The sequence below is a fragment of the Acomys minous genome, assembly GCF_964271855.1.
Source record: "Acomys minous genome assembly, chromosome: 19".
NCBI lineage: Eukaryota > Metazoa > Chordata > Mammalia > Rodentia > Muridae > Acomys > Acomys minous.
In genome coordinates, this window is record NC_140499.1 from 55,882,767 (window position 1) to 55,903,040 (window position 20,274).

General features: G+C 43.2%; 1 protein-coding gene across 1 annotated transcript in view; it reads left to right on the plus strand.

Moving 5' to 3' along the window:
• Positions 1-18,028, plus strand: part of DCHS2 (dachsous cadherin-related 2) — a 207,560-nt gene extending 189,532 nt beyond the window's left edge. The window contains exons 16-20 of the mRNA XM_084769764.1: positions 141-292; positions 6,842-6,972; positions 8,732-9,018; positions 12,407-12,539; positions 14,691-18,028. Of these exons, the coding sequence (XP_084625890.1) occupies positions 141-292; positions 6,842-6,972; positions 8,732-9,018; positions 12,407-12,539; positions 14,691-17,299 (3,312 nt within the window). The 3' untranslated portion in view covers positions 17,300-18,028. The remainder of the gene's footprint in view (positions 1-140; positions 293-6,841; positions 6,973-8,731; positions 9,019-12,406; positions 12,540-14,690) is intronic.
• Positions 18,029-20,274: the final 2,246 nt, after the last annotated feature.

The window sequence follows — 20,274 nt, forward strand, 5'->3', positions numbered from 1 at the left end:
ATAAATTAATAAAAAAAATACATTTGATGATCTGTATCCTTCCTTAAAGCATTTCTCTGAGAAGCAGGCCTGGGTCACATTACCGGGGTGGGGTGGGGGGTGGTTGACTCTTTTCCAATGGAAGGACTGATTTCTCACAGGTGTTTGCTACTGACTTGGATGGGGGCTTGAACAGCCTGATCGAGTATTCCATTGTCGCTGGCAACCAAGCAGAAGCTTTCCAGATTGATGAGCTGAGCGGGGTGATAACGACAAACTCCATGCTGGACTATGAGTCCACCAACTCCTACAGGTGTGTTCAGGGTTCACACTCACGAGAGATCTCTACCTTAGCTTCTTCCTGACTCCTCCTTTGCCAAAACTCTTCTTTTGCCCTTCCCCCAGCCTACAGTCAGATAGTCTTAGAAATTATTTCCTGTTTTGAAAGCGCCACTGGATTAGATCTGAAATTTGATACGTCCTTTGTTCTATTACATTTTTATTATCATTTATCCACATTACATCCCAATTGTTATCCCCTAGCTTTTATCTTCCTGTTCCCACCCTCTGTCCCTCTCCTGCCCTATTCCCCTCCCCTAGGCCTCTGATGGGGAGGTGGGAGTGGGGGACACACCAGCTGACCACAGCCTATCAGGTCTCATCCTGATGGCCTGCTGATCCTTTGCCTGTGTGTCCACAGAGTCTCCCTGCCAAGCAGATCAAATCTCAGGTACCAGAGTTCACATCAGAGGCAGTTCCTTCTCCTTCCCTCCCACCAATGTTAAGAGTAAGCTGTCCATTGGCTACATCTGAACAGGGAGTCTAGGTTCTCTGCATGCATTGTCCTTGGTTGATGCTTCAGTTTGTACAGCCCCCCCCCCAACTCCTTGGCCCAGATCTGCCAGCCTTGATGTTCTCCCTGTGGGGCTCCTGAACCCTCTGGTCCTTCCATCCCTCCACTCTCCCATACCACTCTCAGTGCTCCTACAGAGGCCTGGCTGTGAACCCTGGCATCTATCCCCTATACCCCATTGGGTGGAGTCTCTCAGAGGACATCAATTTGGGCTAAAATCCACTTATGAGTGAGTATACACCATGAGTGTCTTTCTGGGTCTGGGTTACCTCACTCAGGATGATCATTTCTAGTTCCATCCATTTGCCTGCAAATTTCAAGATTTCCTTGTTTTTTTTTTTTAATTTATTCATATTACATCTCAATTGTTATCCCATCCCTTGTTTCTTCCCATTCCTCCCTCCTTCCCTCATTCACCCTATTCTCCTCCCCTATGTCTGGGACTGAGGGGGGCCTCCTCCCCCTGCATATGCTCATAGGGTATCAAGTCTCTTGTTGATAGCCTGTTATCCTTCTTCTGAGTACCACCAGGCCTTCCCATCAAGGGATTTTGTTTCTAAATGCCAGGTAGTTTAGCATACAGTACTAGAGTTATTCACTTCTTGCATATCTTATACCCTGTGGAATCATAAGTAACTCAAGAATTACATGAACAGAGACATAGCCATACAGCTGGTGACCAAGATGGCGACTAAGTAACAAAGTGGATGGTGACATATACAGTGTGGAAACACTGGACAGGAGAATAGTTCACATTCTGGGTAGAAAGGGTTTAACAGTGTGAAGTGTCACCAAGATACTTAAAACTGTAGCTATTTAAAACACATGATTTGTTTATTTCTAAAAATTTCCCATTAACACTTTTGGATGGTGGTTGGCCATGAGTAATTAAAACTTTGAACAAAACAAAGCACGGCCACAGGGTGTGGCTGCTGCGTTTCATTGAATTCTTGTAACCATTTCATAGGGAATTAAGGAGGGGATTTTCTTTATTAAACATGCAAATTACATAGGTGGCTTATTTTAGGTGGCAATATTGTTAGAAAATTGAATTTAGACTTATAAGCAATGATTCTGCACCTCACTCACACTGTTTCTACCATACAAGACACAGAACAGACCTTCTGTTTAAAGGAGGAGAGTACAAAATATTGGGTCGATATTTGAGGCAACTTTCATGTTTCCTGGGGAAAATCCAATGTATTTGTGTGGTTAAGCAGTGGAAGCTGGTTTGCGTGGGGTACATTACTGAGTGGACTGGACTAATTAACTACCCCAAACCCTTCCAATTCTCAAAGTTTGATTAACCATTTGCTGTTTTTTTATTTAATATATTTCAAAATATTGCTTCAAAGGTTATTTTTTTGAAGTCTAAAACCTTACTCTAAGTTAGCAGTTAGGAAATGTTTTGTAATGTTTTAATGTAATTACTAAAATTATTATGCTTATGTATAAATTTGTTCAAACTGTTCTTTTGCCTCATTGCTGCCATGGTAATTTTAAGCATGAATCATTTCCCCTCTGCAGATGACTGTAGGTAAATCCCAGCTCAAGTGTTCTTTTAGTGATTGCGAATTCAGAGGTTATTGACAGCTTGTTAGGTCCGGGAACTAAGCACTTTCAATTGGGATGGCTTTCTGTTAAGGATTCTTCTGAATGGAGCTTAGTTAGCAATTAAATGTAATGGTTTTCAACTTTTTCCTATTTGCGTCATGTTCCCAACATTTAAATTAGTCCTAATATTTAGAAAGGCCTTTCTCCAACTCCCTATGAATAAATTAACTCCAAACTGTGAGAAGCAAAGGCCAAGAAGTTGACGGCCCTTCATCTGCCATAGAAGCAAATCATCTGGGCCCTTGCATATCTGCAGATACCTTCAACTGTACCATCAATATATAAGTACAAGTCTGTGTGTGCGTGTGTGTGTGTGTGTGTGTGTGTGTGTATGTGTGTGTGTGTGTGTATGCACATGCCATAGCATGACAATGGAGGTAAGAGAACAGCTTGTGTGAGTTGGTTCACTCTTTCCACCATATGGGTCCTAGGGTCATCAGGTCATCAGGTCATCAGGACTGTTGGACAAGGTCTGTGCCACATCACTGACCCTCGTGATGTTCTTTAACGTGGGCCTTTTCTTGAGCTGAATACATTCTTTTTGGAAAAGGAACCCTTTCTCCTCATACATTATTTCATTGTGAATTTCTTCCCTCTGCCCTTTTCTTTCTTTCTTTCTTTTTTTATTATTGTTTTTGTTTTGGTGTTTGGCATTTTGGGTTGTTGTTATGAATCCTGTTCAGTAAGTGTTCAATAGACACTGACCTTTTTCATGTGTTAGACATCTAGTTTTGCTTGTTGACTAACTTTTCTGGGATGCTGTATATATATATATATATATATACATCAGGAGACTGAAAAAGATTAAAGATCATGGAAGACCTTGTATAAGATATAAACATATATATGGATGCATACACAAACACACACACATATGCATCTTTTTATGACATATATAAGACATAAGTAATATAAGACGTATATATTAAACAAGTGATAATCCAAACATATTTAATAAATGCACCTTATGGTCCATTTTTACTGCTGAATATTTTCTAATCGCTGGCTTCCTTCCACACATTCATCTACACCTACCCCATGACATGTTGTCTCTTTTCATCTCTTTCACTTCCAACTTGTACACCTATTTCCTTTTTCAGCCTATGGGCTTGCACATTTTTAAACACGTCTTCTCTATCCTCTCAGTGGAATTTAGGGAGGAAGAGACAGAGCCGAGAAACCACCGTACCATCTTTCATAAGAAATCCTAACTCTTTTCATAGCTGTTTCTGGTGTTAGCTGATATTTTTACTTTTCTTGAAATCTCAGAAGGAACAGAAAATTCTGGGTAGATATTTGAGATGTAGTGGGGAAAGAATTTTTAAAATTTTCTCCTGCCAACAGCTTCAGTTTTTTTTTTTTTTTTTAAAGGAAATTAAGTGAGATCTTATCTGGTCGAAGGCCTCATCTGAAATGCACTGTGGTGAGAATAGGGAAGATGGTCTGGTTTTGGGATGGGCTGTTCTAAGTCTGGTCAGTTTCATGGTGGCCTCTGCTGACACTGCTCAGTGCAAGGGTTCTGCCACATGGAGCCAGATGAACAGACTAAACCCCCCAGCTTCACAACGCCTGCCAAGGAGCCTTCAGACAGCTTGAGGTCTCCCAGGCTCAGCTCAGAATCATTGCAGCTCTGCTTCCATGGTCTGTCACTTGATCTTCCAACCATCAGCAGGCTGCCTTTCCCCTGCCCTTGTATTTGGAAACAGAACAAGAGATTTCCTCCATATCAAAGACAGCTCATTTTTCTTTTTGCCTGACTTGGGCATCACATAGAACCCTGAGGTTGTGGCATTCCCAGAAGAAGGGCATTTGTGACAGTAATGGCAGAGTTGATGGATGTCTAGCTTTAATGTCTTGCCAGAAACATTAGGCCATGTGGGAGAGCCAGGTGAAAGAACTGGGGTTCACACAGGGCACACACCAAGACCAAGTCCTCAGCACAAAAGGAGGGACAGAGGGCAGGGAATGAGAGACGAAAGCAGGAGGTAGAGAGCTAGGGTGAAAAGAGAAGGAGCCAGGGAGATGGGGAAAGAATAGTTGCCCCAGAAAGACAAATGATTGCTTCCAGATAGAGAGAAGAAGACAAATGGCAGTCTATCAAGGGAAAAGGAGAACCAACCCCATGTTAGGATGAGATGGTTTGCCTTGATTGGGCATGTTAATTAGGTGAACCAAAGGGAGCTTTTGATTGCTGGACTTCAATGCTTTGATAGCTGGACCTTGGTGGTCAGTCTCAGGTGGAGGAAGTGGCCAAATAAGGGAACAGGACCATGGAGCTAGCTCTAGGAATGTGACAAGATCTGCCTGTGCCATCCTCAGGCCTGCTGGAGCCCTTCCTGCAGCTGAAGGAAGATATTCTGAGCTGGTTGCTCTTACGAAAATATTCTCATGTGTCCCTGACTGATGGCCAGTCTCCCAAATCAAATTCATTCCTGGGAAGTCCAAGTGGGGTTTCGGCTGCTGTCCCAAGCCCATAAGTACAGAAGGCAACAGCCTGTAGACAGTAAACAGTGGAGGTTTGCTCCTTAGTGGAACTCAAAACAGGAAACAGATGAGACTTATTTTTACATCACATTAAAATCTAAGATTAGAAAAAGGAAAAGACACTTGCAAGGTACTAGCAATGCAAGAGGAATTATGCCTTCTTTCAAGATTCAGTTGCATAAAAGGTATTCTCCATAAGTGGCTCATATGAACACCCTCTGAAATAAAGTTATTATTCTAATTGACAGTTCATGTTACAGTTATCTCTTTTTCCCCTGGACTCTCCCAACACTTAGAGAAAAATGAAATTAAGGTATGGTTAGGTGCCCTGTATATGTAGGATAGGAAGCATGCTCACAGAGGGGTCTATTAGGAGGAGCACAGATTTTTGAGGTGAGTAAGACCTAAGACTGGATTATGACTCTACCATTTAATGATGGAAAATGTCTCAGGAACTGACCCTCAACATTCATCAAAGAAAATCATTAAAGTGACACATCCATCCGTCCTGAAAGGAACACATAGAAGAGGCAGACAGATAAGCCATCGAAAAGATTACTATTGTGGCATGAAAATGTGCAGTGTGCTATGGTCATAAAGGGCTTTCAGGTCACATGAGAACCAGGGAAACCTCAGTGACGGTATAAGCTTGGAGAAGGTGCCGGAGTGTAAGGGCAAGAACATCAGGCAGAAGGCAGCACTTAGAAGGTCAGGTACGCTTGCCTGGGAGTTTGAATGGCTTTGACATGGACAATCAAGTAGATGTTTAAGTGGGGCTTCAGGATTTTAAACCGCTGTCGGTTTATTTTTAACTATGCATGTGGGACAGGGAGAAGGTATATACACATGGGTGCAGGTGCCTGGGGAGGCCAGATGGGAGTTGTGATCTACAAGATGTGGGTGCTGGGAACTGAACCCGGATCTACTTCAAGACATAGACGTTTTAACCACTGTGCCATTTCTCCAGCCCCAAGGATGTAAAATATGAGCAGCATCCCAGGGAAAAATGGGTCCAGAGACTGGCTATCCCAGGCATGCCCTTCCGTGTGTTTAGTGTAGGAAATCCCACACCTCTCTGGATTTAGCACTAAAAAAAAAATCTCAAGTCCCATTTGTCTACACTTCACTGGCTGTGAAAACACTGAACTTCCCACGTTCTGTCATACCTTTAGGTCCTAGATTCAAACATCGTGTTTGATCGCTCTACCTGAGGCTCTCAAGATAGGGACAAAATAGATAAGCCACTAATCCATGGGACACTGAGAAGATGAGCTGACCAGGCTTACAATTAGATGAAGCTGGAAGGGTGAAAGTGAGGCAAGTAGTCGTCGCTCTAGTTTGGGTGGTAGAACAGTTCGCTGCAGCGCCGCCCCAGGAAGATTGAATAGTACTGCGTCAATCCCTTTGAATAGCCTGAGCCCATCAGGACCCAGTTGTTCCTTCCCCATGGCAGCAAGCTCTCCCAAGTCTATAATGTTGATTGGTTTGAAATTTGGACCTGAAAACTCTCAGTATATAGCCATCGTTTTGACAGCATGTTTTGATGGTACAATTGGATGGAAATATGTAGCAATCCCCACGCAGTAGAGTGGGTGCAAGTGTCAGTGCACGCGTTGTTTAGGTTATTCTTAGTAGAATTTTAAAGTCTGTCTCCAAGAAATTGTGCATTTCTTTTTACATCAATACTTCATGACCCCTGGCAGCTTGCTGGAGTTTGTTCTTGAAACTTGTCAAAACTACATACGTTTCAAGCTACCATTCTTGAGAAATAAATTGTAAATGATGCTGTTTAAAACAGGCTATGGGAGAAATAAGAGTCAGTGAAGTCACATAAAAAAATTAAACTAGATTCGATTTTTTTTTATATTTCCTAGATGGCTCATAACATTCCTTGATTCTTTTCCAAAACAGCTTGATTGTGCAAGCCACAGACAGAGGGGTGCCCAGGCTCTCCGATACGACTCTGGTCAAGATACAGGTGATTGATATAAATGACAATGCCCCAGTCCTTCTACACTCAGAAGCAGTAGAAATCGCAGAAAGTAAGTGTGGCAATTTGGAATCAACTCTTGATTAACTTACATATTTATCCTTTTTTTTAAACATGCAGATGTTCTATTAAGTACTAGTTATCGACCGCCATGCAAACCAGATAATTTTGCCTTTATTTTATTTGATAAATAGTGAATGGTCCTAAGGGAAATACCAAATGTCAAGTGATTTAACGCTGAAGCTCAGATTTGCATTCCGATGGGTTAGAGGCTGAGTCCCTCGCCTCCAGCTGCATTCCTTACAGTGTGTTCATGCGCAGGTGCTTCTTAACACTAAACGTACTCCAGGCAGAAGCACATGTTGTTGCTGTAATGATCACTTGGCCCTTCTGAGCACTGATGCCATCAGAGCCACTCTTTGTTGATCTTTGCAGGACAGTAACGATGACAGTGAGGTTAATTGGATGAAGTGCAGAGTCATCACTTTCCACCAGCATAACCCAACCTTCTGCCTTGGTACCACACTGAGGTACAGACTAGAAACACAATGGTTTCTGTGTCGGATTCTTTGGGTCTGAGAACCCAAAGTTGCCCTGTGGTGACTGGCCAACACTAGAAAAGCCTACCAATCTTTCTGTCTACAGAAAACATTGAAAACAGTTCTGACCTTTGCTCCTCTGCTTTCTATTTTAGTACCAAATCTACTCCTGAAACTTTACTGTCTTCACTTTCCAAACAAAGCACACAGACACCCTTCCGTAGGAATCTCTATAGCTATTACTCTATAAACAAAGCTTATTGCAGGCTCATCTCTCACTTTGGGTATTTTCATTTGATTTGATGAAGTGGACACTGTTCCTAAGCACAGGAATTGGTGTGAAAATACATCAATGTGACCGATGTGAATACATCACAAGAACAAAGTGAATAAATCAAAGTCTATTGACCAGGGTAGGGTGTAGTTGGTATCCACCAAGAACTCGTCCTCAGACTTGAAGACTGGAAATTATGAATCCATGTCCAGTGGAATAATTCTGAATATCACATCAGATACCTCCCACCTCACCATTCTAGACTCCTACAAATATAGCTTCGTTCACGGGTGGGTTAGGTAGAGAACACGGTGGTGCACGAGACACAGCATGCTATTTGTTCTACGATGGCTTTGGGGGGACTAATATCAGAGATTTGCTTTCCTCACTAGCACTGTGTATACCTTGTCTTCCCATATCCTTAGTTAGTTTTAGTTTTGAGAAAGAAACTTAAGAAAAAAAAAAAAAGAATGACATCTGTGTCACTATCAGAGAAACAATTTTATGCAGTCACACACTAAGTAAGTGATAAGTCTTACATCCATACACAAATATTTTCATTCAGTTCTGGCCTATTTTTCAAAGTTAATTGTTTATAATGGTGCTTGGAGTAGTAACCTCCCTCTCCTCTATACCCCTGTGAGTCTCTGCTCAGATGTGGCAACTACACACTGCAGGGAAGGAAGTGTTCAGGATGCTTTCCGATACGCTGGAGTTGTGTTGTAATCATATGGTGAGAAACTGTAATATAAAGCTGGAGAGCAGCCTACTTCCTCAATTTTCTACCCAGTGGTAGATTTTTACTTTTACTGTGCTTATAAATTCTCCTGTGTTTTGATTTAGCCCATAATGAGCTTTACATGATAAGTCATGCCAGAAAGAAAAAAAAAAAGAAAATCACTTTAGATTTAAAATGAAAATAGTTGGACTGATGACCGAAGAAATGTCTTTTGATGATGAATTTTAATGGAATCTGACATGGGTCCTGATGATTGCAGATTCTTTGCCTGGTGTAATTGTGGCTCGGGTATCTGTTCACGATGCGGATCTGAACCCAGCTTTCACCTTCAGTTTTGTCAAAGAAAGCAATTCTGGAGCCAAGTTTGCTATCAGCCAGGACACAGGAGTGGTGGTGCTGGTGCAAACACTGGATTTTGAAGAAGTCGCTGAATATGAGCTGATCGTCCATGTTTCTGATTCGGAGCACCACACAGAGGGTTCCCTCATTATCCATGTCCTGGATGTCAATGATAACCCACCCATTTTTTCTCAAGATTTCTATCAGGTAAAGAGATTAAAAAAAAAAAAAACTAGAAAGAACAGGGAGTAGGGGCTAAGAGGTAGCTCAAAAGATAAGATCCCTGGCTGCTCTTCCAGAGGACCTGGTTCTATATCCAAGACCTACGTGGGAATTCACAGATATCTGTAACTCCAGATCCAGGAAATATGCTATTGCTTTACATGAGGCGTAGGCAGACAGGCAGGCAAAGTACCTATATACTTAAAATAAAATAAGTAATAGTGGTGAGTAATGTCAGCCTTTTATCACTGATAGGCTGTTGTTCATGCCAAGTTAATGCTGCAGGCTTGTCTATCCATCTGGAATTGTGTGGCTTGTTTATTTCCTTTCACTGAGTGTGTAGACCATTAGACTTTTGTATTTCCTTCTCTCTCTCTCTCTCTCTCTCTCTCCCTCTCTCTCTCTCTCTCTCTCTCTCTCTCTCTCTCTCTCTCTGTGTGTGTGTGTGTGTGTGTGTGTGTGCATGTGTGTGTATAGTTGGAGTCCAGCTGTCCACAATGGAACTTGCTCAGTATTTGCAAGGCCACAGGGAAAGTAAGCTAGTTTGTGGTATCTGAGGAGGCTTTGGACAGACTCTTTCTCTGGAACACATGATTAACATTTCTCACAAGCAGATTGTGGGCAAAACTAGAACATGCAGATTTTAGATTTGGGGGCAGAGTATATGATTACAGAAAATCAGGACAGTGACCATGGTCTACTGAGGTCTTAGACATGGACCCCAGCACTCTTCAATGGAGGAAAGGTAAAGATGAATTACCTGAGAACTTATCTGAGTAACAATGTCCCATAAAGCCTCACTTGAGTGATGTAGTAAATGCATTTGACATAAAATTTGTGACTGCACTATTTTCTGTCATCCAGAAGCAACGCAGGAAGAAAATGTTTCATAGTAAACATCAAAATTGGGTGAAATAAAGATTGTTGTGTGAATCGTGAGACTGTTAACATAATCACTTTAGTCTACATGTCTTCCTTAGAAGACAGCAAATAAAGGAAAATATTTAACTCGGGCTGGCTTACAGGTTCAGAGGTTTAGTCCATTATCATCATGGCAGGAAGCCTGACAGCACACAGGCAGATGTGATGGAAGAAGGAGCCAAGAGTTCCACATCTGCATGATCAGAGAGCAGGAGAGAGTAGCACTGGTTCAGGCTTGAGTTTCTGAAACCCCAAAGCCCATCCCCAGTGATACACTGCCTTCAACAAGGCCATGCCTCCTCCAACAAGGCCACACCTCCCCATACTGACACTATCTATGCACTTACAGGGGCCGTTTTCATTCAAACCACCACCTTTCTCTCCCTGGCCCTCATGGGCATGTAGTCATGTAATAATGCGAAAATCTTTTAGTCCAACTTCGAAAGTCTCCTTAGTCTCAACCCTGTTTAAAAGTCCAAAAAGTCTCTTCTAAGACTCATGATGATCTCTTAACTATAATCCCCTATTAAAAATCAAAATCATAAATCAGATCACATACTTACAATATATAATCTCACAGGATACATGTTCCTGTTCCAAAATAGAGGAAAGGGAGCACAGTGAGGAAATACTGGACCAAAACAAGACCAAAGACCAACAGGGCAAACTCCAAACTCTGCGTCTCCATGGCTGATGTCAAATCACTCTTCAGATCTCTACCTTCATTTAGTTTTTTTTTTTTCTTTTTTAACCCCAACACACTTCTTTCTCTTGAGCCGGTTCTACTCTCTGCTATCAGCTCTCCTCAGCAGGCATCCCATGACTCTGGCATCTCTAATATCTTGGGGTCTCCAAGGACTTATCTTCCCAGCCTCATGCCTCTCTGGTCCTTCATGCAGGGACACCTCTGACATATGCTTGGCCTCAGTGGCTTTCCTCAGCTCTGGAGGAAGTTTCCATAACTCTTTTCTTGTATATTTGACTCTAAAGCCAGAACCATGTGGCTGAAGCTGCCAAGTTCTGCTGCTTGATAGGGGCTGGAACATGGCCCTCTGGTTCAAATACATTTTTACCAGCTTTCTGTTTTCAATTGCTTCCTTCACTGTCTAAGCTTGGCTGTGTTGGAACTTGACGAGGCTGGCCTCAAACTCAGAGATCCACCTTCCTCTGCCTCCAGAATGCTGGGATTAAAGTTGTAATCCACCATGTCTGTGCCTAAGCTTTTGTTACAATTGCTTTTCATTTTTCTTTAATGCCTTTTCACAAGTTGGAAGCTGAGCTGGGTGGGGTCTTGCTCTTCAGTCACCACTCCTTTTATTTGAATTAGTACCATGCTATTCCTTAATCTGTTTACACCTCCTGGTGTCTCCTTCCTCCTCAAACTGTACATTTTTTATTTTTCCTGGTTCAGCTTGTTCCTTTTCATTATAGATCTGCGTAAGACTGGCCACCAACAACCACACAACACTGTCAATACTAAGCTGTTTTTAAGTCTCTGCTGCCAAAGCTGTTAATCCATACCTCTTCTACTTAGCCTCAAGCAGACTTTTTTGGAAAAGAGCACTAAGCAGCGACATTCTTCACCAAAATATTACAAGAATGGTCTCTAGGCCACATACTAATATTCTTTTCCTCTGAAATCTCTTGAGATGGGCCCCCACAGTTCAAATCACCCCCAGTACCACTGTCCTCCGTGCTCCTGATAACATGTGTCATTAAGCCCCCACTTAAACGTTCAAGTGGTTTTCTAACCCAAAGTTCCATAGTCCACATTCCTTCAAACAAAAGCACACTCAGGCCTATCAACAACAATACCCCACTCCTGGTACCAACTTCTGTGTTACTGAGGGTTTTACTGCTGTGTGGAGAAACCATGACCACAATAATTATTATAAGGAAAAAAATCAGTTTGGGCTGGCATACAGGTTCAGAACACAGGCAGACATGATGCTGGAGATGGAGCTGAGAGTTCTTTATCTGGATCAGCAGGAATAGAAGAAAAGATTGACACTGGGCTAGGCTTGAGCTTGTAAAACATCAAAGCCCACCCCAGTGACATCCTTCCTCCAACAAGGCCACACCTCCTCCAACAAGGCCACACCTCCTCCAGCAAGGCCACACTTCCTTCAAGGCCACACCTCCTCCAACAAGGCCACACCTCCTCCAGCAAGGCCACACCTCTCTAGCAAGGCCACACCTCCTCCAACAAGGCCACACTTCCTCCAACAAGGCCACACCTCCTCCAAGGCCACACTTCCTCCAACAAGGCCACACCTCCAAATAATGTGAAATGACCCTAGGGACTATTTTTCTTCAGACCACTACAAGGCTTATGAAGGGCAGATTGGGTAGTTTCTTGAATCAAAATTAATGACATGATGTCAGGGTCTGTCTTTGCTCCTGAAAATTGCTTATTTACAAGCACGATGCCTTTGTTCTCTTTTGTCCTCAGGCTACGGTTCCTGAACTCGTACCTGGGGGGAGCCCAGTGCTGACCCTGTCTGCCACAGACTTAGAAAGCAGTGAGAACATTTCTTACAGGATCCTTTCGTCTGTGGAGGGATTTGCTATTGACCCTAGGAATGGTGAGTTACTTACAGGGGCTGTCCTGTGCCACAGGTTACAATTCAGAAACATGCAATCACCAGCTTTGAATGCTCCTAATGCAGGTCCTCCACTCTCCTTCTACCCCCTGCAGTTATGGGCAACTTCTTTCTTATCTAGATATAGTAGAAAATGGCAATGAAGCTAAAGAAGTTCAGTATCTCAGTGGCCAGAAAGCAAGGGCATTGGTAAAATGCTGCTCAGAAGTACAAAATCCAGAGATACCCTCCCCTCAGTATAGTTTGTGTGTCCAACCAACAAGGTTAGGAAGCTGTTTGGTGACTCAGAAGAATCAAAATAAAGTAAAAGCAAAACAAAACAAAACAAATATCAGCTTATTACTGAGGATGTGGAAACTGGTTTACTCAGCTTAGTGCAAAAAAAAAAAAAAGAAAGAAAGAAATAGTACCATACATTCAATAAACACAAGAATAATCAAATGAGGGAAAACAACCCAATAGCTATTTCTATCAAATAGAAGCCATTGTGGTGTTCTACTTTACCTGGTATCTTCTAGGCCCTTTGTATTTTTATCACAGAGGACAGCTGTGGTGTGCAATGTACCCAGACAAGCAACTGTTCACTCACACACTTAGGAAGAGTGCAAGGGTCATTAGCAGTAAATAAACATTGAGTGCTGAAGTGAATAAGGAGGGATAGTCAGCAATGCAATGTCCTAGCAGGGCCCCTGCCATCACAGTACTGTGTTACCTCTACCCTCCCACCGCAGCATCATTCTCAAGTGAGGGGTGAGTTTTACATCAATTGCTGAATTATCAGAGAGTGGAATTTAGATCCAAAGCACCAGAATAAGACTCACTAGGTGCTTGTAGTAAGAGAAATAAGAAATGCCATAGAGCTTGTAGATGCGCACCGGCAGTGTAAGTATAGGCATGTTAGGTCCTCTGCTGCCCTTTATGCTTTGGCTCAGTTTTTTCCTCTTCTCTCATAGGATTTCAGACCCTTCTGTCCTGTACCAGCCAATAACAGTGCATGGAATACAGGCCCCTGAGAGCTTAATTCTTAGCAGCACTTTTGACTGAGGCATGATATATGAGCACTGACTCAGAATGTTGATTAGACATTTTAAATTAGTAATTGCTATCTTCCGTCTAGTTCATCATGTGGCTGTAATTGAAATGTGGCATTTAAACCGTACCATTCAGCATTTATTTTTAGTGACCACACTCAAAACACTTTAATAAGAATGCCGTTGTATACACACTTAGAAAAGTCATATATTTTCATCCTTACCACAATAAGAGATATCTGATGAATTTTTGGATTCAAAAATACACTGTCACTTGCTGAATTAACTCCTGATCTTGAGAAAAGCTGTCTCTGTAATTAAGCATCCATATTATCATTGCCACTGCTTGTATTTGGGAAGGGTTGTTTTCAGAGTTATGTCCCCTCTGTGTGTGTGTGTGTGTGTGTGTGTGTGTGTGTGTGTGTGTGTAAGAGCATGCACGTGTGTGTAAGAGAGTGCATGTGTGTGAGAGAGAACACGTGTGTGAAAGGGAGTGAGAGAGAGGTGTGTGTGTGTGTGTGAGAGAGAGAAAACACACGTGTTGGGGGGCAGGGCAGTCGCACTCTCCACCACCTGAATGCTTGACTATCCGAGCCATTTCATTTTTATTTGCAAGGTCTCATTATATAAACTAGCCTGTTCTGTAACTCTCAAGTCTCCTGCCACAACCTTCCAAATGCTGGGATTAAAGGCACGGGCTTCCTTGCCCAGCTCAGAATAGTTATCTTATGCTGGAATATCTCTGAAATGTGTTTATAGATAATTGGATAAAATAAAAATATGAGACAAGAGTGTACTTCCTTTTAAAAACAACAATGAAACAACTTACTATACAAAATAATAAATCCAGGAAAAATGTAGCAGAGGCAGTGTCAAGCAGCACAAGTAAATGGAAACCGTGAAAATTATTTGTATATATATATAATAATTTGAAATCTATTTGGACTATGTTGGTTGTAATTTAAAGCACCCAACAGAAAACAAAGCACATTTGCATATTCATTAAGCATTTGAGAACAAAGCACATCTGCGCATTCATTTGTCTGCTAAAAAGATCATGGACGTTTAGTTCGCAGCATTGACACCCCGTCTTATCTTCCAGGCACCATATTTACTACCGATTCTGTATCACTTCTGGATGAAATGTCATCACTTCGATTTCTCGTGGAAGCCAGTGATGGAGGACTTCCCTCCCTGAGGGCTCTTACGTTGGTGGAGATAGAAATAGAAGATGTGAACAGCCATGCCCCTGAGTTTACAGCGGGCCACTATAATCTGAGCTTGAGTGAGGATGCTCCCGTTGGAAGCACACTCATGACGTTTTCAACAATTGACCGTGACTGCGCTTTTAAAAACACACACACTGAGTACTCTATCCTCAGTGGCAACTTGCACAGCTTCTTCCACATCGAAACCAGCCTCCTTTGTTCAGAGGATTCCCGTCAGCAGGCTGGTGCTCTCGTGCTGCTCCGTGCTCTGGACAGAGAAGCCAGTGCCAGCCACGAGCTTGTCATCCTAGCATCTGACCACGGCCGCCCTCCACTCAGCTCCACGTGCGTCATTACGATAGAAGTTCTTGATGTCAATGACAGCCCACCCAACTTCAGCAGTCGGCAGTACCATGCCCATGTCAAGGAAAGCACCCCTGTAGGGAGTCACATCACCGTGGTGTCAGCAGATGACTGTGACATGGGCTCACATGCAGAAATCATCTATGGCATAACCTCTGGAAATGAGAAGGGGCATTTTTACTTAGAAGAAAGAACAGGGGTGCTTTATTTGGTGAAACCTCTGGATTACGAGGAAACAACAGCATTCGCCTTAACCATCCGAGCTGCAGATGAAGAGGAGAAACATGTCTCCTTCGCTGCTGTGCGCATCAGTGTGTTAGATGACAATGACCATACTCCTCAGTTTATGTCACCTACCTTAGCCTGTGTCGCTCCTGAAAACCTGCCTGCTTTTTCCATCCTATGTTCTATACATGCACTGGATTTTGATGCTGGGCCTTACGGAGAAGTGACTTACTCTATTTTGGCCCCCTGCCTTGTCACACGTGGGGCGCACCCCTATCCAGATCTTTTTGCTATTGACCCTTTAACGGGGGACATTCACGCCGAGCAAATGCTTGACTATGAAAGTGTTAGCAGGTACTGTGTTGTGGTTCAGGCCAAAGACAGAGGTGGAGCTGCAGCTTCCCTGGAGGTTTGGGTGGAAGTAGAAGGGATAGATGAATTTGAGCCCATTTTCACTCAAGATCAATATTTTTTCAGTCTCCCCGAGAAGGGTCGAGGGCAGCAGCTGATTGGCAGAGTGGAAGCCTCAGATGCGGATGCTGGTGTCGATGGGATCGTTCTCTACTCCCTGAGGACTCCGTCCCCGCTCTTTTTGGTAAACAAAACAAATGGCAATATTTACTGGACTCAAGCCCCTTTCCTAATAAGCAGTCAGCTCAACAAAGAAGACACCCTTGAAGTGGAAATAATTGCTCACAGCCCCAAGCCTGGCTCCAAGTCCACATCCTGCAGTGTGTTTGTGAATGTCTCTTTGCCATCTGACGGACAGCACGGGACAGTGTTTGCTCACAGTTTCTCCCTCAGCCTCGTGGTCTCCTTTCTGGTGTTCCTCTTACTTGTCTGTACTCTAATTGTACTGAGTTTAAGGCATAAGCCAAAAGAGCCACTGCACAGTTATGAAGAGAAGAAGGCACCATCACCTCCAGACGCCGACCTCAGACTGACTGGGGCTGCAAGGATGCTCAAGGCTGGGCAGGAGACCATGGAGTATGGGGATGTGACGGAGCCTGGTGGAGCTGTGCCTGCTGAATGGTTGAATTTAATGAGTGTCATGGAGAAGGACATTGTCCACCTGTACAGGCGCTCAAACTCCAGTTCCGTGGATGGGGAAACTGCAGAAGACAGAGAAATCCAGAGGATAAACGAGTGCCCTTACAGAAAGGACTCAGATTCTGCCCTGAGTGAACGGGGGTCCAGGGTGCCAGACTCGGGTATCCCTAGGGACTCCGATCAGCTTTCTTGCCTCTCAGGAGAGACAGATGTGGTGACTGGCACTGAGGCAATGGAGGCCAGCCACATGTTTGAGGGAGGGGACGGAGGCGAAGGCTGCGACACGATCTATGTTCAAAGTAATGCATTATCCCAGAAAAGGGAGGCTAGAGCGGGTGTCTTGGCTGATAGCAGGAAAGAGGAGTCCTCTACGTCAGCCAGTCGAGAAGGAAGCTGTGCAGCTCTCTCCTTCCAGAAAACCTCCGATGATGGTGCCAGAGGCGGCTATGCCTGGGATTACTTCCTCAGTTGGGAACCCAAGTTCCAGCATCTTGCCTCAGTGTTTAACGATATTGCCAGACTAAAGGATGAACATTTGCAGGTGGCTGGCAGTCCAAAAGACACATCTTTTGTTTTCCCACCCCCTTTGATAACAGCAGTAGCACAGCCTGGGGTTAAGGCAGTCCCGCCTCGAATGCCAGCCATCACCCTGGGCCAGGCTCTTCAGAAACTCCCCCGCTCTCCCCTTCCTTACTACGGTGGCTCTCTAGCAGAAGCCATGACTCCCAGCTTTTCTCCGTCTCTTTCCCTACTGACGATGCAGACTCCCGCCAGGTCACCGGTGCTGCCAGATGGAGAGTCTGCAGGAGGACACGTACGTGGCACACGCTATGAACTGAAAGCTGAAGAGGAAATGCCCGTATAGAATGCCTCTGGGGCTGACTCCCTGTTCCCCCTCCGCTCAGCACAGTCAGATGAAAGACGCAAGCATGTCTGGAAGAATGGGTTCCGTCTTAGCCGACAGCGGGAGATCTCATGTAGCCCGTGTTTTTATTGTTTTCTTTGTTTGTTTGTTTGTAACTTGCCCATTTCCATTTCTCAAAATTCTTCCAGCCTTAAGGAGAAGTTATTTCCTCTCTTTGACTTTTTAGGTTACTCTCAGGATTCACATGTGTGCACACTATCTAGTGTGTTTTGTTACTCCCGGGTTTTTTTTTTTTTTAAGTATTTAGAATTTATGATTTGAATAATCATCAGAAATTATGACTGGAATTTTTCATGCCCCTGTGCTGATATGGCCAAATGAACATTCTTGATTGAACAAGGCAGAGAGAGTGTTCTTGATGTAGGGCTGAGATGCCTAGGCAGCTGTCTGCCACCACAAACATGCTATCTCTTCCTTCTCTATGAATGATGCCCTCACCAGTGCTCAAAGATTAATTTATAGAAATTATTTCATTTTGTTTTCTTCTATCTACAGTAATTTTGGGTATGAGATAATTTATCTAACTGATGTCCGTGTTTAAAGTTTATGTAGATAAAATTATGTTACTAGCTAATTATAAATTTCATAGAATAATTTAGCAGTATATTTTTAATGAAGTTTTTTTTATATATATATGAAAGTTTCTACTATTAAAGTTAACGGTGGGTGTCAGAAGTCTTTCTTCTATTTACTCATACTCCTGTACTCTGTCACTGCCTGGAACAACTTCTCAATAGAATGCGAAGAACTCTGCCTCACACAGTTCCTGTTTCAGAAACACAGTCATGCTTCCTGGTGCTTAAGTGAAAGTGTTACACCCCTCTCTCTGATGAGCCAAGAGGGCATCGGAGACACTTTTCCCTTCAGGAGGCTGATTGCATCCTAAAGATGATGATGAACAAATCATCCTCGTGTGTGTGTGTGTGTGTGTGTGTGTGTGTGTGTGTGTGTCGGGGTGCGGGATGTATGTTTGGTGTGTACCACTGCCCGCCATGATTTGGAATCACTTTCTCGGAATCCCAGTGTGGAATCCTCTTATGTGTTTGTGTGTGGGCGGGGTGCAGGGTGCGTGGGTACCATCGCAGTCATCACCTTCTAGGAATACTTCTGTGGAATCTCTAACGCCGCTGGGTAATTTTCTCAGCCGATCAGGCGGGCTCCTGCTCTGGAACCAGCTCTTTGATTTTTCTCCCACGTCTCTCACCTGTGGAGTTATGTGAACTAATTTCTCTTTGCTTAAAGACACCGCAGGTGCAGTTTGTTATCCAGCTTAGTAGGTCAGCAATTCAATGGCTCCCCATATGGATGGGATATGTGACTACATGCTCTCCACCTGAGAGCATGTGTCTAAACCCGCATTAGTAAGTAGTAAGTGTGATGGCCAGGAAGGAGTTTGGGTAAGCTGAAGTTCTAGGGAAAGTCATCGACGTGTCGGCCATTTAAATATTACAGCGTTGCTTCGTGTCTCCCTTTATCTTTGGGAGCTCTGAAGAAGGGATCTAATGACTTTGGTTAAAAAAAAAAAGCAAAACAAACAAAAATATGCAATTATTTCATGGTGCCAATATGAGTTGTCTCTTGACTCTTTTCAACAGAGCGTATTGATCGAAGAAAGATACTCCATAGCTTTTTCTTTTCCTAATTACATGTGAAAGCTTTACTTTATGGCAGAATCCTTTGTGTTAGCCATGGATGCCTTGTTTTTAAGTGGGTTCTTCATTTACTCAGGCGTTTAAAAAGGGAGTTATCCATCTAACTCTCTCCTAAGTTATTTGTCTTTGATTTATTACTGAACATGATTCTGTGGGAGGTTTTTTCCCCCTTGCTATTTCATGAGAAACAGAAGACAAGACATATTTAGAGCTCCTTACCAATATTTAGCAGGTCTTTAATTGATGACTTTATTAATACCATTCCCAGCACTGCAGCAACACCAAATAGCGGCCACAAGTCGGGTGGAGGGCAAGATGTGAACACACTGCTTAAGAACTACTAGTAAATCACGTGTCAGCCCTTTAAACCAGAGTGCTTTTTCCTAAGTAAACAATATAATTTCAACTGTCTTCCTTCAAGTTGAATATTAAGCCACCTCATCTGTTCTGTGTTACTTTGCTGATCTCTACACCGGCTTTGGCACTCGGGAGGGGGTACAGAACTTGTTAGTGGAAAATCATATTAAGCCCCAAATTCATAAGCTATAAAATAAAAGACAGTTGTCTCTTGTGGAATTTTTGGCTGCCTGAAATTCTGGACTCTCTTGTTGGCAGCCTTAAAAATCCTGGTGTAAATCAGGACCAAATGGATGTCAAAATTCTGCGTCCCAGTAGTAATCATTGGATCAGCTTCCAAAACGGATTCCTGGGCAAATATAGGGGGAAATGCTGTATCTTCAGGGAATTGCCCATTTCACTGTTTTTTAAAAATATTGAAATGTGTTATCCACTACTGGCAGCCCTCATGTTTACATGGTTAGCCTGAATTAGGTATCCAGCTGGGGCAGGATTTGCTTTTCCACACCTTTATCCTTGACATTCTCCATACTGTCGTCTAGAAGTTGCAGGGGTGAAAGTTAACTATTAGCTCACTATTACAACACTGCCACTTCTGTTTTCTTTTGCCGTTGACATTGTACCTTAACTCTTAAGTTAGAAAGGGCAAGTTGTGACTAGGGATCCGAGATGACCAGCCGTTTCAAAGCAATGACGTGCAGACGTGGATACGACCAGTGGAGACTTCCAGAAAAGCTTGTTGAAGGTATCTTCACACAGTGTATTTTACTAGAGCCTAGGAGCATGGAGCAGGTTGTCTGGCTGTGCAGAGAGAGCTGGGATGGAAAAACCACTCTGCTAGGGGAATTCGCACATGAGTGGAGTTGGTGCATTTTGGGCATCTGCACATTAGACATGGAGGGAGAG